The sequence below is a fragment of the Cryptomeria japonica genome, chromosome 4, assembly GCF_030272615.1.
Source record: "Cryptomeria japonica chromosome 4, Sugi_1.0, whole genome shotgun sequence".
Classification (NCBI taxonomy): domain Eukaryota; kingdom Viridiplantae; phylum Streptophyta; class Pinopsida; order Cupressales; family Cupressaceae; genus Cryptomeria; species Cryptomeria japonica.
The window spans coordinates 590,870,256-590,892,892 of NC_081408.1; the positions used below are offsets into that span (position 1 = coordinate 590,870,256).

General features: G+C 34.6%; 3 protein-coding genes across 3 annotated transcripts; all 3 read left to right on the top strand.

Annotated features, from left to right (window-relative positions):
- The first annotated feature begins 9,699 nt into the window (after positions 1 to 9,699).
- LOC131875494 (cysteine-rich receptor-like protein kinase 44) lies at positions 9,700 to 12,522 on the top strand. Its single transcript, XM_059219969.1, has 7 exons — positions 9,700 to 10,514; positions 10,631 to 10,774; positions 10,881 to 11,008; positions 11,111 to 11,321; positions 11,440 to 11,674; positions 11,825 to 11,981; positions 12,059 to 12,522. Exons 1-7 carry the CDS (start codon positions 9,767 to 9,769, stop codon positions 12,359 to 12,361), a joined length of 1,926 nt encoding a protein of 641 aa, XP_059075952.1. The 5' UTR covers positions 9,700 to 9,766; the 3' UTR covers positions 12,362 to 12,522.
- A 2,205-nt stretch (positions 12,523 to 14,727) lies between these two features.
- On the top strand, positions 14,728 to 15,951 carry LOC131875223 (cysteine-rich repeat secretory protein 38-like). Its single transcript, XM_059219289.1, has 3 exons — positions 14,728 to 14,771; positions 14,879 to 15,645; positions 15,761 to 15,951. The coding sequence occupies exons 1-3, from the start codon at positions 14,728 to 14,730 to the stop codon at positions 15,949 to 15,951; spliced, it is 1,002 nt and encodes a 333-aa protein (XP_059075272.1).
- A 4,646-nt stretch (positions 15,952 to 20,597) lies between these two features.
- Positions 20,598 to 22,371, top strand: LOC131875224 (cysteine-rich receptor-like protein kinase 44). The gene is made up of 6 exons (XM_059219290.1): positions 20,598 to 20,799; positions 21,130 to 21,206; positions 21,306 to 21,516; positions 21,635 to 21,869; positions 22,021 to 22,177; positions 22,255 to 22,371. Exons 1-6 carry the CDS (start codon positions 20,598 to 20,600, stop codon positions 22,369 to 22,371), a joined length of 999 nt encoding a protein of 332 aa, XP_059075273.1.
- Positions 22,372 to 22,637: the final 266 nt, after the last annotated feature.

Genomic DNA, 22,637 nt, shown 5'->3' on the forward strand with positions numbered 1-22,637 from the left:
GGATTAATTTGATGGAAACTTGTTTGATGGGTTCTTATTTTCCGATTAATTTGCACCCAGCTATAGAAAAAATTGGGAGCATGGACTAATGACTCGTATTCCCAAAGTCCAAAGCGGTTAAGAAAGCCAATTTATATTAGGGTTTTTCCAAGGCACAGATTAAATTTAAGACTTAACAGTGGCGGTTTGTTTCGACGATATTAGAAATTTAAACATTTTTAATGCCCCAAAAGGAATAAGGTGGGTGGTTGTTTTTAAATTGAATGGGAAAAAATAGTGAATTGGGAAATTTGGGGCAAAATTAAAAACAGTGAGAATAATGTCAAAAATGATTGGACGGTTGCAAATGCTGCAATCGTCTTGCATGTCTCTCCTCCAATATGAACCTCCGATCTCAAAAGTTAGTTGCACAAGTTCATATAGAGTAAACCTTCAATGTAACTATGCTAATCTATGTGATAATAAATGCTAATTTAGAAAATAAAATATTAAGGGATGGTGTAATTATCTATGGCATATATAATGAAGAATTGAGTTTAATGTCACATGTAACTCAATTGTTTAATACAAAGAAATATGTACCCTTGTTGTGTCAATTGTTTAGACACTACACAAATGGTAGAATATCTCAAGGTGAATTATGTGACTTAAAATGAATTGTGTGGCATGCAGTTTTGTTCTATAACGTATGGATTTATCTTAATAGGCTATGTACTCTTGCACCGAAATTCTCTTGATCTCTATGTTTAGTTGACACTTAATGACTAGTGGTATTTAAAAGTATCTTGGAGAATTCATTAGATTGAAAGTGTCATGGTCTTCTAGGTCAACCAAGCCATTGATTGAACCAATTTCCTACCATGGAGAAGATTGAAGACAATAGTAAGATATGTAGGCATCCTAGATGAATGCGACATGGATAGGATTTCTTTAAATGAAGTGATCTATGAATGATACTTCTCTTCAATGTGTAGAATTCTAGAATGACTTTTGGACATGGATTTGATATAAATTAATGCACATTAAATGTATTTAAGTACTAAGACATGTCAATTAATTGTGCAAATGTGTATTGAGTCAGATCATAATTATTAGTGAATTATGGGGGAATTATAAAAAAATTAATTTATTTATTTTAAATTTCAAGGGTTGCTTCTGCATGTTGCAAGACCACTTTTACATTTTGTGAAATTGACTCGGAAATATTAATATCAATAGTGGGGAATTATTTTTTGGACATGGGATAATAATATATTAATAAATAACATATATATGAGATACGTGTGGATGTGCATAAGAATATATAAAATGTGAAGGAGTACATTAGGTGGGATGGGTGAAAGATCAAGGAATAGGCATAACTCTTCACAATAATGTGTCATTTGTTGATATGCAATTATAAATTTTTCGATACAAAATTCCAAGTTATTCAAATCTCTCATGGTTTGGGGAGAAGATAAAAATTTATGTTATAGTTCAACATTCAAATATCTAAAACTCATAAAACTTAAGTCCAGAGTTGAATGTTATGTTGTATAAGATATAAAACCAGGCTTAAAAGCTCAATTAAAGAAATTATCAAGATTCAAGGCCGACTATTAATTAGTTTTAACAATATGATCATAAAAAGTCCATAAGCTCCAATATTTTCTTTTTTAATACGTGTGTATTTATAAAGACTTGTTATGACTAAGTTCAACAAAATTTGGGGTTTGGACCCAATTTGAAATTGGATTCATTTTTAACTTTTCATTAAAGGGAGATTGTTCACCCAAGTACTAGAACCAAATATTCTCATAGAAAATCATATTTTAGTCACCATTAGTGAATCAACAATGTAACTTAGCAATTTGTTCTTGTTGTTGATCATCTGTTAGGTCTCCACCTTAGAATTGGGGTGCTCTCAAAGGTCATGAAAGTTGTTGATTAAGTTGATGTTGTTGTGACTCATTGTACATGAGACTCAACAAGGCATAGACATGGAGAAGTGATTAATGATAGTACATCATCAACGGAAGAACAGTTTGATGAGAAGAAGCATCATAGAAATTTGCAACACAGGGGTTTTTCTAAATTAAAATTTTTCTATATTCAATTTCTAAGTGGAAAGGTTTCTTAATATTTATTCATTATATTTAAAGTTTCCATATAATTTTCTACCAGCTTAACCATTGCACATTCTTTTAGTACAAGTGATAGTTTATTTTTTAAATTGATTGATTTGTAGCATCAACATTAAGTTGGGTGGAAATAATAAATCCCTTGCAAGGAGTTGAGTTATTACTTAGACTAGCATTAAGAAAAATAAAGATATCAGTAAGAGGCATGCAGGTTATTAATAGTTCTTTTCCTTTACCCTTAAGTTGGTAAGGCTTCCTTTTTTATATTATTAATAAACATAAACCTCTTCTTTTCCTATAATTGGTCTATTGTCTTATTGATCAAGAAATCTATAAGTCTCAAGGACCATGGTAATTTCTATCCATGTATCATTGTTATTTGCTATGTTTTGTTCTTTGGTTACCACCTTAAGATTATCAATTTATTTTTGGAAAATGTTCAAATGCATGCTAAACTCAATATAATTTATCTCCCCATGATACATGGTGAAATGAACCTTCCTATATTTTGAACATGTAAACCTTATCAAATTCACATTTGAAATTTTTTGTTTAGATGGTTCATCTTATTAAGAGGAATGGGTATACTTCCATTATTTGGGTGTATGTTCCACTATTTGTTAGCTTGATCTATTGGTTAAATATTGTTATGTTTGATTAGAGCTTGATTATATAAGCTTACTATCTAGATTTTAGGAATTTGTCTCAAAATATTTAGGATATTATTGCTCAATATTTGGGACACTAGATATATTAAGTTTTAGATTGGCTTGATTTTGTTCCTTCTCAATAACCTAAGTGATGCTAGTATAGATTTATGCATGGATATTCAAAAGAGTAGATATTATATATTGATTGTTTAGGTATTCAAGAGAAAGGATGAGAACATGTGTTGATTCTTTAAAGGTGGTGAATACTAATTAAGTAGATTAATTCATTTTAAATTAAAATTATTAGATAAGGTACGTTATTTAATATTAGAATTTGATTAATTAAGACCTTGTTGATCAATGATATCTAGTTATTGGTGGTGGTTTGTCCATGTGAAGGTAAGAAACCTAGGGTTAAACCTTAAGATAAAATCGTTGTTCTACTAATAATACATCATTGAAAGCTTCAACTAAGGACTCGTATTACTTATCATATATATGCAATTTATTTTAGACTTTAAAGAACCTATAGTATGCAGTAGAACATGCTCATTTAGTTATATATATAAAATAAATAATTATGATACATGGAGTATTAGAATTAGGTTTCTAATAACTTCTACCTTTAATTTCAAGTCTATTATAATTTGAACATTCTTACATCTACTCTCAAATCAAATTAATCAAATTTATACCTATTGTGAAATGCATGTGTACTTATATTTATGAAAAAATGACATATATGAATCATAAAATTATATCAAACAGTAAAACATGCTCATTCAATTTTATGCATGCATTATTTAGAAATCAGATTTGTTGTACTTCATATAAAAAATGTGTAACTTTCTCTATAAAAACATGTGATATATGAAGCATAAACATCTATACATTTGTAAAACTTGGTGTTGCACATGTATATATTAAATGATTACAAGGGAACATATGTTTGAAGGTACAAAAAGTGTATTTGAAACTACAATATGCATGTTTCAAGATGTAAATTGTGTGTTTGAAGTTGAAAAATGTGTCTAAAACTATGAAATATGTATACATATTATAGCTTGTATTTCTAGACATGATAGCCATTTGATTTAATATTTTTGTGGTTACTTTTTTTTGTCTTGATCTATGGGTTGGATCTCATTATTCAAACATGCTCAACTACTCGATCCTCTCTCCTAATTCGCACTATTTTAGGTGTAAAATAGTGTTGTCCTTGATTCTAACATGGCTAAAATCGTGAGGCAACCCTACGAAAGTGGTCCGTTTCGTACCTCATGTCCTGCGGTAAAGGTTGATCGACTTTGTCGGTTAGTCTCTTTTTACTTTTCGTCATTTGCTTTTCTCATTTTTGAGTTATTAGATTTCACACTTTTTCCTGCAGGTCGGACTTTAAAGTCCGACCTACAGGGTGCTTCTAGGTTAAAACTACACATTGGACTTTAAAGTCTGATGTGTTGTGTTTTATGAGTGTTTCTTGCAAATCGGACTTTAAAGTCTAACCTGCAAGGAAATCTTCCTTGCACATTAGACTTTAAAGTCCGATGTGCGGTCTTGTCAGAAGAAAGATGCACGTCGGACTGTAAAGTCTGACTTGCAAGGAGATTTTTCCCACATGTCAGACTTTAAAGTCTGACATGCATGGCGTGCTTTACCATTAATACTACCATTAATGTCTTGTTTAAAGGTTATTTATTGGTTTTTTGGTTTGTTTAATCTCATTTTTAGCTAATTAAGTTGCTTCTCGCATGCTCTTCAGCTCTCCTTTCACGATTTTCTCCTGATCCTATTGTCGATTTCTTCTTCTTGCCGACTGACATTTTTGAGGTAGGGTTTGTTGATTTTTTGGGTTTTTCTTTTTAATTTGCATGCTCTTTTTATTTCAATTAGGTTTTATCGGTTTTTCTTCCAGGTTTGTTGTAGAAATCAAGACACATCGTATTTTAAAATCTGATGCCCTAACTTTTTCCTCCCTCTCTTTCTGCCCTCGCATGTTGGATTTCAAACCTCGACATGCGAGGTGTTTATGATTTTTCCCCCTTCCTACATGTCGGATTTTAAAAAATGACATGCAGAAGACATTCTTCCCTGCTAGTAGGTCAGGTTTTGAAACCCGATGTGTTAGCATAAAGTGTTTTGTTTCCCCCTACATATCGGACTTTAAAGTTCGATATGTTCATGTTGGTCTTATCTAGTTGACATGTCGGGTTTTAAAACCTAACATGTCTATCATTTCTCTTCTCCCTGCGCATCAGACTTTAAAGTGCGATATGCATATTATTTTTGCATGTTATCATTGCATATCGGACTTTAAAGTCCAATATGCAAATATTATTTAAATCACCTGCATATCGGACTTTAAAGTCTGATATGCAATGAAAGACATTTTTCCCCTGCACGTCAGACTTTAAAGTCCAATGTGCAAATTCTGAAAATTTTGATTCCTAATGGACAAGTCGGACCTTTTTCTCCGCCCTGCCAATTTTCGACAATATTTTTCCCTAGTCGATATTAGCTCTTGATTCTTGGTCCAGTTGATAAAATTTGGTTTTTTGATGATGATGATTGTCAAAAAATCTAATCCTCAGTGTTGGATGTAGTAATTTGCAAATGTCAAAGCCCTCTCAAGACAAATCAAATCCTTCATCAAGTCAATTAGAATCCTCACCAAACAAATCATTGGTAAAAAAGTTGAAGTACAAGTATGATAAATACTTGAACATGTATCCAAAAAGCTCAGTTGACTCCAATATCAAGGAGATAAAGGATACAAAAATTGGTCATGTGAATATGCAGGATCATTAATCGATTTAAGAATGATCCTTCACACTTGTCGAATGTGATCAAATCAGAGCTGCACAAATATGCTTCCTTCCCAGTCGCAGCTCATGATCCAAATACAAGACAAGTAAAAGATGTCGACTAGAATGTTGTTATCACATTAGACAATGTTTTCTTCAATAGTGTATTCAAGGGCTCTCCACTTGAGGAAGTAGCTGACATTACTCAAGAAAGTGCTCAAGAATATTTTCAAAAAAATGAAGCAAAGTGTAAGAAAATGATTAATACAGTTTTTCTCTCTTCTGCTAGGAATTCCACCACTCCAGATGGCCAAATTATTTTCATAGAAGTGACTTCAATGAGGAATAAAATGATATGGTTACCATGTTGGCACGAGTAAAAGGCCTGAAAGATTCTCATTATTTAAAAAAATGGATGTGTTATTATATGAATATAATCAGGAAAGGAGCTACCAAGATAGATTGGGGTGAGCAGATCAATGATGCCCTTTCTACATAATTGAACGAGGTCAAAAAAACACTAAAATTATACATGACCTCATACCTTGTGTATGCAGTTGCCTCCATGAGGCAATATCCAGGTTTGTCTACAAAGGGTGATAGGAGATTAGTGCCTGTTTGGAGTTATTATGATCAACTCACAATCAATAATCAAGGAAGTCATTTCAGAAGAGTCAACGATGCATTCATTTTTGTATGGAAATATATGTTTGATAAGGATTTACAGAAGAAGAGACTTTCAGAGACAACATACAATAAGGTTTCTCATTTTGGATGTGTCTTTCTCCAGACCCCCACATTCACTTACATCCGCATAGGATGTTTCACAGGAGAACCCTTTATTTTAACAAGATATCCATCTGATAAGGTTATACTCATGGAGTTATGTCGGCAATTGATTTATGTACATGAAAAGAAGTCACAGGCTCATAAGACTAGCCTCAAGTTTCCAGAATCTATTGGCCGATATTTAGTTATGACCAATCCCAAGGCCAAGATGGTAAAATAAATGCAATGGAATACTATGAGGAGATTCAAAGCCCAAAATAATTTTGATTTTTCATGGAATGAAGAGTAAACTCAAAAGAAGTTACACTCATGGTTTTAGGTTTGAAGATGTATGGCCTGGTTGTCAGGATGAAGAGGATGTGAGGAAAATGGATTTTAGTCGCCTTACATTGGAGCAAATTGAAAATCTGGATTTGGCCAAAATCCCAATGACCATGAGGATACTGGTGACATAATAGACCCAGTCTATTTTGAACAAAAGATTCTTGATTCCCCACTACCACCTATTCAATGGTCAAAAAAGGAAAGTACATCCATTACAAAATAATTGTTCTTATTTTGGCCAATACTAATGCATGGTTATTAAAGAAGAAGATCAGGATGAAACAACTTCCTGCCAGTTCTCGTGATGGTGATAACAGTAATGGTCCAACTAGTAAAATAACTACAGCTGAAATGAGGACTAAAAGCAAAGCAGATGTGCAAACACCACCATCAATCCCTTCAACACAATCTAAGGGAAAAGGACCTAAAATTAAATTCACAATCAAAGGGCCTAAGAAAAGTGAATCTTCTTTAGCAGTACAAGAGACACCAACAAAGGAGCTAGAGCAGCAATCTATTCAAGAAACTAAGAAAGAAAAAGAACCAGAAGAAGGGGAAATTCCTCGTCAAGAGTAAATACAGGTTGAAGAACCAGCTCATCAAGGAGAGACCAATACTCACACCACTTCACAGGTATCAACTCATACACAGGTTATTATTCATTCTATTGAATCTGACTTAAATCAAGAAGATGAGAAATATAATGATGAAGAGTTGAATATAAAAATACTAGAACTGGAGGGTGCTCAACAGTATTTTACATTGTCTAATTTCTCTAGCTTGGATGATATTCCTTCATCCACCATTGAATCCTCAATTTTGGATTTTACTAAAACTATGGAGCAAGCATTTGTAGAACAACAGATGGTGCCTTTGCCTTCCACAACAATCATAGTTGAAGTTCCACTTCGTGTGAGGACTGTGATTACCACTAGTGCACCATCCACTCTTCCATCCATAGTTGTTACAAAGGAGGCATCAATAGCAAATACTATTGCTACATCGGTTGGCATATCACTGGACATTGTAGCCTTGGTACCAATGATTGCATCTACAACTGCTGCAACTTCAAGTCAGAATGCTCCTCAAATAGCGGTTGATATTCAGCAGGAGGCCACAACTCCATTCACTAACATAGAGTTACCACCATGGATGGATGTAGTAGCACCCAAAATAAAGAAACAGGTAATTTCACCAGATGAATTTGATTTTTAACAGTTGGCTGCTCCCAAATTCAAAGGTACTAAAAAGCCAAAGATTGTTTCTCGGGTACTAGTAGATCTGACTACCAAAAGGAAATATGCTAAGGTTATGGCGCCATCTTCAAACAAGAATAAGGATAATATACAACCTGGGGATTATACTATGCAGACTGTAGAGCTTAGAGTACAGACACATGAAAGTGTCAAGTTAGACTCCCAAAAAAATTTCAATTCTTTAGTGCGAAGATTTGATCAAGAAATAGATGAAAAGAATGAATTAAAGCATAAATGTGAGCCATTGAGTAGTGTGCTTCTCAAAGTCACACAATCTTCCCAATAAATCAAGCCAATTGTTTCCTCAATGGATACTGAGGCTCTCAAGAAGGTCGAACAGGTGGGCATCAAGGGTCGAGTAGTGGATGAGTGGATTGCTCGATTGAAATCAGAAGGTTCTCATCTTCTAGATTCAACGATTAAGTTGTTCGCTGATTTTGAAATTATCCAAAGTCAAATGTAAGGTGTTAAAACTTTTTAATCTCAAGAAGTCGAGGATATTGAAACAAGTGCAACTCTTTGGGATAAAATGGAGGATTTTAGAATTGATGTCCTCGTGGAGAATAAGGTAATTCCAACAAGAGAGAAATATATCCAAATTATGTCATTATTGTCTCATAAGAAAGAAACAATAAGGTCAATTATTATGCAACTGAATCGAGAAAAGAAGGAAGGTGATGATGAAATTGATCTTATTTCAGCAAGAATAGCTTATATTCCTTGTTATTTGTATGATGATAATCAAAACCTTGTGACAAGTGATGCCATCATACAAGACTTTCTTTCCTTAATGGATCACTATACAAAACAAATTTCTCATTGAATGCATTTGATAAATTCCTAGAAATACAAGTCAGTTTTGAAATCCTTGCATCAATGTTGAAAGATAGAAAAAAGAAATACATAAAGGTTGAAGATGCAGTTTCCCATGTTCACATCATCACCCCAATGTCAGACAAAGCCAAGATGGAAGCTATTCTGGAAGCAAAGTTTCTTTGTGTGGTACATGTCCCTTTCTATGAAAAATCTTCCTGTCAAAAGTATCACTTATCTTTACTCCGAGATAATGCGCCTCACAATTTTGAATAACTATTTCCGCCCCATTAATATCCACAAACTAACTTTGTTTAATTTCTTCATTATTGACCTGCACCAAGTACCTCTGAAACATGCGAGGAAATACATGACTTCAGCAGTTTGTGCTTGCCATTAATGAATAAATCTTGGGTTATAATTGTATTTCCACGTGCCAGAATACATTTAGACATTTGAGATTTGTTCTCGATTATTGAGATACAAACGATAAAATTGACTATTGACATAGTGGCACTATAAAGAACATTATTTTGTATTTTCCGTGGAAGGAATTGTAACGGCATTGGACCATTTAATGTTAAACTATATTTATGGTAAAACCGGCAACGCTAGGAAAATTCTGGCGTGGAGGTTTCGCACAGTAAGACTTAAAATTAGAACGCTAAATGACTGTTTCGTAGAACGCTAAATGACTGTTTCGTAGAAGGTAAAATGCACACTTTTCTTATCTGCACCTAATCAACTTATACCAAGTCAAACGCACTTCGGAATACTTACAGCTGTCCATTTCCCTTGTCTTTATGTGAATGACTTACCCATGACTTAGTTCATTTTGTTTTATTATTGAAATTTTACCCATGACTTTGTTTTGTACAAAATAAAAAGTATAATGCCTTTACAACTGATAAAAGATCAGCCAATCAGAGTTGTCTTGTTCGTAAATTATTAGGTCTAAGGAGAAGATAATAAGGTGCAACTCCACCTTCCCCAACAATTACAGAGAGACAATGTTTTTTCCTTTGCTCTTCCTCATGATTTTCCCTTCTGTTCTCTGTGAGTACCGATGGTCTGTCTGCAATAATGCCTCAACTTATAAAGAGGGAAGTGCATATTCCACAAACTTAAAACGAGTTATCAATGATCTGTCTCGTAATGCACCTCAAAGTTCAGGCTTTAACACCTCTTACCGTGGCCAATCTCCCAATAAAGTCTATGGCCTGCTACAGTGTATGGGTAATATATCAGCAGCGAAATGCTCAAAGTGTTCAGTGGAGGCAAATAGCACTATTACAGAACTTTGCGCCAACGACATAGGTGGGCGAATATGGATAGATTACTGCTTCTTGCGCTATGACAAGTCCAATTTCATTTCAACATTAGATACCAACTTTACTCTCCTGGAGAACACACAGAATGTCACACAAGGGAATCTTATAGCTTCCAAGCGCATAACATTCGGTCTTCTGTCAGATCTGATTGATAAAGCTTGCCTTCCAGCAAGTATGGGATTTTTCTCAGGAAAAAATGAGTATTCTTCTACAATGGGAAATGAAAAGGCTTCGGGCCAGGTTTACGGTCTAGTACAGTGCTGGAGAGACATATCGATCAAGGATTGTAGAAATTGCTTGTCGCAGGCGAAGGAAGCTCTGGAGAGTTGTTGCTATACTAGACAAGGCGCCCAGGCATTGTCAGGAAGTTGCACGCTAAGATATGAGATTTATCCCTTTGTTGATCCACCTGCCCCTATGAGATCAAGTAAGATGGTCATCCAAATTTTCCTATTTTTAATATTTGTAAATTTTCATTCTTTTATAACTTGTTTGATTTTATAGCAGAAGTTTTAACATGACAATTAAAACGATGTCTTGCAGAGAAATCATCAGGAAGGTTATGGATGATATTAGGGATTATTATAGGCTCGATAGTCATCTTCGCTGCTTGTTCCTTGGCAATCCTAAGGAAATTTAAATCTGCAGTTTCGAGGAAGCCAGTAACCCTTGTGAGGGAGAATGAAGGTGATACTCTAGATTCATTTACTATTGTTTTCTGGTCTTACCTCTAGAATATCTGGTTTAGCATAATATGTAACTCTGACTTTACTCGTTTCTCTCTGATAATAAGATGTTCTACAAAGGAAGCTTTTTAAAAAAGAGCAAATTTCATTCACCTTAGAAACTTTGATCGAAGCAACAGAGGATTTTAATGACAATAACAAGCTTGGAGAGGGAGGCTTTGGCCTAGTTTATAAGGTATGACTATATTGTATCCTAGAACTAAATTATATTTTATGGGATCCGAAAAAATAACAAAGATATTTCGTTAAACCGATGTGGGTTTGTTTAAATTCTCAGGGAACGACCAGAAATGGCAAGCAGATAGCAGTGAAAAAGCTGTCTGCAAGGTCTGCACAGGGGAAAAGAGAATTTATGAATGAAGTGGAACTCGTGGCAAATATTCAACATAGAAATCTAGTGAATTTGCCTGGATTTTGCACCGAAAGAACCGAAAGATTGCTTGTCTATGAGTATTTGCCCAACAAAAGCCTGGACACCTTTCTTTTTGGTGAGTCAACCATGAATCATTTCTTCCTCCAAGAATAAATTGTGTAAAAATTGATGTAGGGAAACTGAGAGATGACTGATACTTCACATTGATTTTTCATTTTAAAATGGAAACATAGACCCATTAAAGCGCAGAATACTCGATTGGCAAAAGCGGTTTAATATCATAATTGGAATTGCTCGCGGCCTTCTTTACCTTCATGAGGATTCACAGTTTCGAATAATTCACAGAGACATCAAGGCAAACAACATTTTACTTGATGAGCAATTGAATCCTAAGATAGCTGACTTTGGGCTAGCGAGACTCTTCTCTGACAATGAAACTGAAATTCAATCAAAAGTTGCAGGAACTTAGTAAGAATAATTCAATTCTATTATTTTCTTTTTGTTTGTCATACACCCAAAAGTGCAGTACGATATATAATCATAAGCTCCGTTTTTAATTCTAAAAGTGCAACATACTGAAAATAAACATTACAGATAGGTTTTTTTTTATGCATGCAGTGGTTACATGGCTCCAGAATATGCAATTGGAGGGCAGCTGTCTGTAAAAGTCGACGTTTATAGTTTTGGAGTTGTACTGCTGGAGATTGTAAGCGGAAAAAAAAATACGGACATGAATCTTTCCAAAGAAAAACAGAGCCTCACCCTATTAGAATGGGTAAGAAATTGGTTTTCCCAATTAACCATTCATTGAGATGAGAAAGTGAATTTTTGTGAATATGACATGTGATGCAGGCATGGAGACTATTCAAAGGAGGCCATGCCCTGAATATTGTGGATATTGCGCTGGTGGGAAATTGCCCAGAAGAGCAAGTGATAAGATGCGCCCACATTGGACTTCTGTGTACACAGGCTGATCCAGACGTGCGTCCATTAATGTCTAATATTGTTACAATGCTAACCACCAATTCTGTACCATTACCAGTTCCAACGAGACCTGCGTTCGTAAGCATGAGCAGTCAGAGTCCGAATGTTAGTTTCATCCCTGCAATTTCTTCAAGGAATGAAACCTCTATTAGTAACTTGGAACCTAGATAATCCCTAGAATTTCGACAGCGAGTCTTAAACTTCTTCAACGACTTTTCAACGACTTCATTGGATAAGTTTTGTTCAAACTTAATATCCGGGTCCATCTAATGAAAAGTGTCGTTATATCAATTACGTACAATTTTATCTAGTCGACATAAAATTTAGTGGAGTAAAAGTTTGTTTATAACTCTTGTATTGTAATATTCTTTTATATGACTTTTTTTAAAGTAGTGTTTTTAATTTCTAGCACTAGCATTTCATTTTAATAAGTGTAATGGTTATATCAATAATTTGTAAAATGTATTTAGAAAGTCAAGAGGTCATATGAAATGAAAATTGTCTTTGTTATGATTAATTGAATAAAAATAAAGTGAATTTGAAATGTGATGAATGGAACTTAGTTTGAACCAATAAGTTGCACAAAATACTATTACAATACAATTTTTTTTTTTGATGTATGAAAACAATTAACTTGAGAGATCGATTATATATAATTCATTTGTTGTTAATCATTGAGAGATCTTGTATATACCTAGCACAATTGAGGAAAACATACAAAACTTTGTATTATTAACTTCCAGCATATGCAGGTTGTTGGAAGTATGCGTTGATGTATTGTTGGGGTTGTCATTGATATCAAACTTGTTCCAGTTTGGTCCGGAATGTTTGTGGTGTATATTTTTCTTGTTGTGTTATTGGTGTAGTTGTTCTATTGGTTGTTCCGGAAGTGCTTGAATCCAAAATCTAGTGTTGGTATTGAGTATTATTGTTATCATTATTGGTTATATTTTTGGTATCTTACATATGATGGTTATGTGATCCAGAAACATCTTTTTGTTCATTGAGTGTTGTGGTATTGTTCATTGTTGGTTGTGATGTCTGATGTTTTCGAATCACATAAGGGCTATTCTTTGTTTAGCTTTAACTTATATTTTGTTAACTAGTGGGGCCCAAACATTCAACTCTTATTACCATGATAGGATCTCACGCATCCATTGACCCTCTCCCTTAAATCATCATGAATTCATAACCTTTTTATATCTTATCACCATTTTCATGTGAATGTAAAAATGATTACCATGTTGATGTGTGCAAGAGTAAAATATCTTTTACTATGACGTTTCTTAATGGGTGGGTAAATTTGATTATCTAATTTAAATCACTCTCATATTTTATAGTAGCTTACTTGGCAAGTCCTCTAATTTTAACTAAGGTTTCAAGCCCACGTCACCAAATATGATGCCGCATTAGCATTGTTTTTGTTGAGGTCTCCAAAAAGGCCCCAAAAAATTAGATTAATAGTTTTGTTTTATTAGTGCATTGATGTGGCATTACATGATTTGTTTCCTTTTAGATCCAAGGAGTACAGTTCATTCAATTTTTGCTACTCATTATCAACACTAACAATTTTAAAGCCACTACTACTAGTGCTAAATTATTTAAAATATTGGACATTAAACCAATAAATTGCTATAGCAATTATTCGAACATGCTCAACTACTTGGTCCTCTCTCCTAAGTCGCACTATTTTAGGTGTAAAATAGAAAAGTGAAAAATATCCAAAAAAAAATGGACTAACAAGATTTATCATCTTGGAATATTAAGATCGATGAAAATAGAATAACATTACAACTTGAAGTGTTCAATATATAAAGAAATTAAGAACAATTATAGTAATAATAAATCTCCAACAACTTTCTTCAAAACGAAACAAACAAATTGTAAAAATGACAGATTGTATGATCAAACTCAATAGAAAAACCATGATTATGATTAGCAAAGATTAAAAAGACCATCATAAACATAAATTGAGGTTGATGAGTTGATTACTTTATTATTACACTCTTTCCGAATATAATTAAAAAAATTATTTTCATATCATTTCAAGAAACAGGGTAGGCCTGAAGTGAAAGCAAAGTGTCACCGCCTGTATTGACAATTGCATTTTTTGTGGTGCATGTCCCTTTCTAAATATTCCTTTCAAAAGTATCACTTATCTTTACTCCGAGCTAACGCACCTCACAATTTTGAATACCTATTTCCGCCCCATTAATATCCACAAACTAACTTTGTTTAATTTCTTCATTATTGACCTGCAGCAAGTACCTCTGAAACATGCGAGGATAATTCTGGCGTGGAGGTTTCGCACAGTAAGACTTAAAATAATAATTTTAATGACTGTTTCGTAGAAGGTAAAATGCACACTTTTCTTATCTGCACCTAATCAACTTATACCAAGTCAAACACGCTTCGGAATACTTACAGCTGTCCATTTCCCTTGTCTTTATGTGAATGACTTACCCATGACTTAGTTCATTTTGTTTTATTATTGAAATTTTACCCATGACTTTGTTTTGTACAAAATAAAAAGTATAATGCCTTTACAACTGATAAAAGATCAGCCAATCAGAGTTGTCTTGTTCGTAAATTATTAGGTCTAAGGAGTAGATAATAAGGTGCAACTCCACCTTCCCCAACAATTACAGAGAGACAATGTTTTTTCCTTTCTGTTCTCTGTGAGAACAGAGGATTTGTCTGCAATAATGCCTCAACTTATAAAGAGGGAAGTGCATATTCCACAAACTTAAAACGAGTTATCAATGATCTGTCTCGTAATGCACCTCAAAGTTCAGGCTTTAACACCTCTTACCGTGGCCAATCTCCCAATAAAGTCTATGGCCTGCTACAGTGTATGGGTAATATATCAGCAGCGAAATGCTCAAAGTGTTCAGTGGAGGCAAATAGCACTATTACAGAAAATTGCGCCAACGACATAGCTGGGCGAGTATGGATAGATCACTGCTTCTTGCGCTATGACAACTCCAATTTCATTTCAACATTAGATACCAACTTTGTTTTCCAAGTGAACGTGAAGAGTGTCACACAAGGAAATCTTATAGCTTCCAAGCGCATAACATTCGGTCATCTGTCAGATCTGATTGATAAAGCTTGCCGTCCAGAAAGTATGGGTTTTTACTCAGGAAAAAGTGAGTATTCTTCTACAATGGGAAATGAAAAGGCTTCGGGCCAGGTTTACGGTCTAGTACAGTGTTGGAGAGACATATCGATCAAGGATTGTAGAAATTGTTTGTCGCAGGCGAACGAAGCTCTGAAGAGTTGTTGCTATACTAAACAAGGCGCCCAGGCAATGTCGGGAAGTTGCACGCTACGATATGAGATTTATCCCTTTGTTGATCCACCTGCACCTCCAAGTATACCACCCTCTCTTCCTCCAAGTATACCGCCCTCCATAACCAAGAGTCCTCGCTATGAACCTTCCCCAATGAGATCAAGTAAGATGGTCATCCAAATTTCCTATTTTTAATATTTATAAATTTTCATTCTTTTATAACTTGTCTGATTTTATAACAGAAGTTTTACCATAACAATTAAAACGATGTCTTGCAGAAAAGTCATCAGGAAGGTTATGGATGATATTAGGGATTATTATAGGCTCGATAGTCATCTTCGCTGCTTGTTCCTTGGCAATCCTAAGGAAATTTAAATCTGCAGTTTCGAGGAAGCCAGTAACCCTTGTGAGGGAGAATGAAGGTGATACTGTAGATTCATTTACTATTGTTTTCTGGTCTTACATCTAGATTATCTGGTTTTGCATAATATGTAACTCTGAATTTACTCGTTTCTCTCTGATAATAAGATGTTATACAAAGGAGGCTTTTTAAAAAAGAGCAAATTTCGTTCACCTTGAAAGTGGGCAGAAACAGGGGAAAAACAGAGGAAAGGAGTATACTTGTGCTACTGCACTTAAAACAGATTTCTTATTGCTTGCTTTGGGCGTATTACATCTGCCTCTATTTATAGAGGTCATGAGAATTCTCTAGAAGCATACAGATGAGGTCCTTGGAGGAAGTTTCTGGATTTCTTTCCTTCACCATTCGATCATCTAGACTTTTCTTGCACCGACAGTCTTCTTTAATGCAGGTTGGTGGTGGTAGCAGATGGTAGCTGGTAGAAATTACTAGATACTACCAACACTCCCCCTTAATTTCTAGTAATTACATTGCTATTTATAATATTCAACTTTTCTCTTAAATATTCAAATTGTTTTTGTGCTAATGCCTTTGTGAATATGTCTGCGAATTGTTCTTCAAATCGACAATACTTCAAGTTGATTTCTCCATTATTAACCAATTCTCAGATGAAGTGGTATCTCGTGTCTATGTGCTTGCTTCTTTTGTGAAAGACATGATTTTTTGATAGTGCAATTGCTGACTTATTATCACAGTAGATTGTTGTTGACTCTTTTTTATCATGCTTTAAGTCCATCAAGATCCTTCACATCCATACTGCTTGACATGCCGCTGATGTTCCTGCTACATATTCTGCTTCTGTGGATGAAATAGTCACTATAGGTTGTTTCTTTGATGCCCATGCAACAACTCCTGTTCCAAGATGAAATGCATAACCTAAAGTACTCTTTCGATCATCAACGCTCCCTACAAAATCGCTATCTGTATATCCTGTCAATTCAAAATTATTTTTTGTGGAGTACAATATTCCATAGTCTATTGTTCCTGCGATATACCTCAATATTTTCTTTCCAACTTGCCAATGTGAATTCTTGGGTGTGTCCATAAATCTAGATATCAAACTGACTCCATACATAATATCTGGCGTAGTTGTAGTGAAATACATCAAGCTTCCAATAAGTCTTCTAAATATGGTTGAATCAGTTTTGTACTCTTTATCTTCTTTGCTAAGCTTTGTCCTTGTTGCTATAGGAGTAGATGCTGGCTTGCAATTTATCATTCTAAACTTCTTCAATACATCCTTTGCATATTTTGTTTGACAAATGAAAATCCCTTTATGATTTTGTATAACTTCAATTTCAAGAAAATATCTCATTAATCCCAAATCTGTTATCTCAAATTCCTTTTTCATTTCTATTTTAAACTCATCAGTAGATAAACTTCCAGTAAAGATCAAATCATCAACATATAAACAAACAATTACAATCTGGTCTTGTTTGTTGTCCTTCATGTATAGTGTAGGCTCACTGTTGCTTCTATTGAATTCATTATTCATCATGTATGTATCAATCCGATTGTACCATGCTCTAGGTGCTTGCTTTAGTCCATAGAGTGCTTTTTTCAACCTGTATACCTTATCTTCTTGCCCATTTTTCTCATATCCTAGTGGTTGTTGTACATAAACTTCTTCGTCTATAAAACCATTTAAGAAAGTTGATTTGACATCCATTTGGTAAACATTCCACTTGTTTTGAGCTGCTATAGCTAATACCATTCTAATTGTATCAAGTCTTGTGATGGGTGCAAATGTTTCATTATAATCTACTCCATATTGTTGTGCAAATCCCTTGGCTACTAACCTTGCCTTGTGCTTTTCGATATCTCCATTTGCACTAAATTTGGTCTTGTAAACCCATTTTACTCCTATGCATTCTTTTCCCTTTGGCAAATCTACTAATTCCCATGTGTCATTCTTTTCTATTGATTCTATTTCTTCATCCATTGCTTTAACCCAACATTCTTATTTAATTGCATCTTCAAAATATGTAGGATCATGAGAAAATAAAGCAAAGTTTGATTGCAAATCTATTCTATCTCCTTGATCATAAATTTCTTGTAGACTTCTAGTTTTCTTACTTCTATTCCTTGATCTTAATGATGCAAGTGTAGGAATAGAGTCATTACTTACTTGTGAGTTAGGAGAGGAATGACTTGAAGATTCATCTTGTTCAAGATCCCTTGTTGAGTTTTCTCCTTGTGGATTGCTTGACGAAGTTCCTTCTTATTCATGCAATTGATCTCCTTCGCTTCCTTGTTCTTTTCCTTCCTCTTCATCATAAGGTATTGCTACAGTACCTGTGATTGCTTTGTCTATACTTCCATCCCAGGCTTCTTCTTCTTTAAAAACAACATCTCTACTAATGATTACCTTCCTAGTGATGGGATTAAACAACTTATATGCTTTGGATTGTTCACAATAGCCAATAAAGATACATTTCTCACCTCTATCATCCAACTTACTTCTTATTTCCTTAGGCACATGTGCAAATGCAACACATCCAAAAATTCTAAAATGAGATACACAATGGGACTTACCACTCCATGCTTGTTGTGGAACTTTGTCTTTGACACTTTTTTTTGGACTTCTGTTTAAGATATATACTACACAAGCTACTGCTTCAGCCCAATATTCATTTGGTAAGTTCTTTCCCTTCAACATACTCCTTGCCATTTCCATTATTGTTCTATTCTTTCTTTCTGTAATACCATTCTGTTGAGGTGTGTAACTCGTAGTGAATTGTTTCTTTATTCCATGATACTTGCAATAATCTAAGAACTCATTTGATTTGTATTCTCCAACTTTATTTGACCTCAATACCTTGATGGGCAGGCCACTTTGCTTCTCAACCAATGCTCTAAACTCTTTGAATTTTCCAAATGCTTCTGATTTGTACTTAAGGAAGTAAACCCATATTTTTCTACTAAAATCATCAATAAAAGTTAGAAAATAAATGCTCCCCCCTAATGATGGTGTTTGCATTGGACCACATATATCCATATGTACAATCTCTAGAGGTTTCCATGTTCTATATGACATCCCTTTTGGAAATTTATCTCTATGTTGTTTAGCCAAAATGCAACTATTACATGAATTTAGTGGCTCTTTAATTGGGGGTAATCCTTTTACCATTTCCTTTTGTTGTAATAAAGATAATCCTTTGAAGTGAAGATGACCATACCTCAAGTGCCATACCCATGCTTGATCCAAACAAGTTGCCTTGAAATTCACTTCAGCTTCTCCAACCTTTTCACTCTTCATTTGAAGTGGGTACATCTTATTCCTTGTCATTTCAATCCTTGCAATTATCATGTTACTAGAAGATTTATCAAATATAGTGCATACATCATTCTCAAAGATAACCTTATAACCTTTTTGAACAAGTTGACCCACACTTGTGAGATTGTGTTTCAAACCCGGTACATAATAAACATCAGAATTAGTCCTCTTACCAAAATTTGTCATCACATTGATTGTACCTTTTCTCATTACTTCCACTGTGTCATTGTTACCTAATTTCACTTCCAATTTAATTGAGCTATCCAAGTAATCAAATAAATCTCTATTTCCTGTCATGTGATTGCTACACCCGCTATCTAGAAACCAAGAATCACTTGGAATTTCTTGTGCTATGTGACATGTAATGAACAATGTTTCTGAACTATTTTCAGAAAAAATTGCATTTTGCTTTCCTATATCAACTTGTTTCTTTCGACATTCACTAGCAAAGTGTCCATACTTTTTGCAGTAGTAACATTGAATATTGGACTTATCATACATTTGTGATGATTGATTATTACTACATCCTTTTGTGTTGAAACTTTGATTTCTCCTTCCTCATGGTTTAGGACTTCTTCTCTCCTCTCTTTGAAGATTCCCTCTTCCTCTTCCTCTAAATCTTGAATTTCCTCTTCCTCTGCCTCTACCAAATGTCATCTGTGACTTGAAGGCATTCTCTAATGAAGAATTACTATTCTTGTTCAACCTGTATTCATGATTATATAATGATCCAAACAACTCATCTATAGACAATTTTGACAAGTCTTTAGATTCTTCAATTGCAACCACAATAGTTCAAACTTGCTAGGCAAACTCATAAGAATATTTTCTACAACTTTTGATTTGTTAGCTCATCACCATTTAATCTAATTTGATTAACCACATTCATAACTTGAACTAAAAATTGTTCTACTAAATCAGATTCTTTCATTTGAAAATTTTCAAAATCCCTTCTAAGTGCTTGCAACTTTGCTACTTTAACTTTACTTGTTCCTTGGTATGTTGTCTCTAATATTTCCCATGCTTTCTTGGCTGAAGTAACTCCACTAATTCTAGCAAGAACAATATCATCCATACCTTGTTGAATAATTTTTAAGGCCCTTATGTCCTTCTTCCTAGTCTCCTCAAGCTTATTCTTTTCATTTGGGGTTAATGATGCCTCATTTTGTGGTTCTACATACCCATTCTCTACTATATCCAACAATTCTTGAGAATGAAATAATGTCTTCATTCTTATTGCCCAATTATCATATTTTTTCTTGTAAACACTAGAATTAGAGGTTGCATATAATTCATACCTGATGCCATGATTGTATTTCGTGTTTCAACAATTCTTCTTGCAAAATACGACTAATCTCCTCCTTGTTTGGTTGTGGCCTCTTTCACTCTTTCAACTCCTTCTCAGTTGCTAAGGGCAATGCTTCTTCAAAACAACACATTCATCTTTGGAGCAGCGAACAGCAACTTCCGATACCACATGAAGGTGGGGGAAACTTTCAAAAACCTCAATCTCTTGTTTCAACGAACTTCTTTTTCATACACTCAGCAGCATCACCAGCTATCTTCTATAATCTGCAATAGCTCCTTTCTTCATCACTCAGCTGTGAACACTTCTCACGGTCTGCTCCTCTGACCTAGCTCTCATACCACTATGAAAGTGGGCAGAAATAGGGGAAAAATAGAGGAAAGGAGTATACTTGTGCTACTGCACTTAAAACAGATTTCTTATTGCTTGCTTTGGGTGTATTACATCTGCCTCTATTTATAGAGGTCATGAGAATTCTCTAGAAGCATATAGATGAGGTCCTTGGAGGAAGTTTCTGGATTTCTTTCCTTCACCATTTGATCATCTAGACTTTTCTTGCACCGACAGTCTTCTTTAATGCACGCTGGTGGTGGTAGCAGATGGTAGCTGGTAGAAATTACTAGATACTACCAACACACCTTAGAAACTTTGATCGAAGCAACAGAGGATTTTAATGACAATAACAAGCTTGGAGAGGGAGGTTTTGGCTCAGTTTATAAGGTATGAGTATATTGTATCCTAGAACAAAATTATATTTTGTGAGATCCGAAAAAATAACAGATATTTCATTAAACCGATGTGGATTTGTTTAATTCTCAGGGGACGACCAGAGATGGCAAACAGATAGCAGTGAAAAAGTTGTTTGCAAGGTCTGCACAGGGGAAAAGAGAATTTATGAATGAAGTGGAACTCGTGACAAATATTCAACATAGAAATCTAGTGAATTTGCTTGGATGTTGCACCAAAAGAACCGAAAGATTGCTTGTCTATGAGTATTTGCCAAACAAAAGCCTGGACACTTCTCTTTTTGGTGAGTCAATCATGAATCATTTCTTCCTACCAGAATAAATTGTGTAAAAATTTATGTAGAGAATCTGAGAGATGACTGATACTTCACATTGATTTTTCATTTTAAAATGGAAACATAGACCCATTAAAGCGCAGAATACTCGATTGGCAAAAGCGGTTTAATATCATAATTGGAATTGCTCATGGCTTTCCTTACCTTCATGAGGACTCACAGTTTCGAATAATTCACAGAGACATCAAGGCAAACAACATTTTACTGAATGAGCAATTGAATCCTAAGATAGCTGACTTTGGGCTAGCGAGACTCTTCTCTGACAATGAAACTGAAATTCAATCAAAAGTTGTAGGAACTTAGCAAGAATAATTCAATTCTATTATTTTCTTTTTGTTTGTCATACACCCAAAACTGCAGTACGATATATAATCCTAAGCTCTGTTTTAAGTTACAAAAAGTGCAACATACCGAAAATAAACATTACAGATAGGATTTTTTTGATGTATGCAGTGGTTACATGGCTCCAAAATATGCAATTGGAGGGCAATTGTCTGTAAAAGTCGACATTTATAGTTTTGGAGTTGTACTGCTACAAATTGTAAGCGGAAGAAAAAATACGGACATGAATCTTTCCAAAGAAAAACAGAGCCTCACCCTATTAGAATGGGTAAGAAATTAGTTTTCCCAATTAACCATTCATTGAGATGAGAAAGTGATTTTTTGTGAATATGACATATGATACAGGCATGGAGACTATTCAAAGGAGGGCATGCCCTAAATATTATGGATATTGCACTGGTGGGAAATTGCCCAGAAGAGCAAGTGATAAGATGCACCCACATTGGACTTCTGTGTACATAGATCGATCCAGACGTGCGTCCATTAATGTCTAATATTGTTACAATGATAACCACCAATTCTGTATCATTACCAGATCCAACGAGACCTGCGTTCGTACGCATGAGCAGTTAGAGTCCGAATGTTAGTTTCATCCCTGCAATTTCTTCACGGAATGAAACCTCTATTAGTAACTTGGAACCTAGATAATCCTTAGAATTTCTTACAGCGGGTCCTAAACTTCTTCAGCGACTTCATTGGATAAGTTCTATTGAAACTTAATATCTGGG

Excerpts from the sequence above, each read along its gene's own strand:
- LOC131875494 (XM_059219969.1), top strand. The coding sequence starts at position 9,767 with ATGTTTTTTCCTTTGCTCTTCCTCATGATTTTCCCTTCTGTTCTCTGT. Across the intron at positions 11,009-11,110 it reads GCTTTGGCCTAGTTTATAAG|GGAACGACCAGAAATGGCAA; the intron begins GTATGACTATAT and ends TTAAATTCTCAG. Across the intron at positions 11,322-11,439 it reads CCTGGACACCTTTCTTTTTG|ACCCATTAAAGCGCAGAATA; the intron begins GTGAGTCAACCA and ends ATGGAAACATAG.
- LOC131875223 (XM_059219289.1), top strand. The coding sequence starts at position 14,728 with ATGCCTTTACAACTGATAAAAGATCAGCCAATCAGAGTTGTCTT. Across the intron at positions 14,772-14,878 it reads CAGCCAATCAGAGTTGTCTT|AGGATTTGTCTGCAATAATG; the intron begins GTTCGTAAATTA and ends CTGTGAGAACAG. Across the intron at positions 15,646-15,760 it reads ACCTTCCCCAATGAGATCAA|AAAAGTCATCAGGAAGGTTA; the intron begins GTAAGATGGTCA and ends GATGTCTTGCAG.
- LOC131875224 (XM_059219290.1), top strand. The coding sequence starts at position 20,598 with ATGCTTCTTCAAAACAACACATTCATCTTTGGAGCAGCGAACAGCAAC. Across the intron at positions 20,800-21,129 it reads AGCTGTGAACACTTCTCACG|AAACTTTGATCGAAGCAACA; the intron begins GTCTGCTCCTCT and ends AACACACCTTAG. Across the intron at positions 21,870-22,020 it reads TCAAAAGTTGTAGGAACTTA|TGGTTACATGGCTCCAAAAT; the intron begins GCAAGAATAATT and ends TGATGTATGCAG.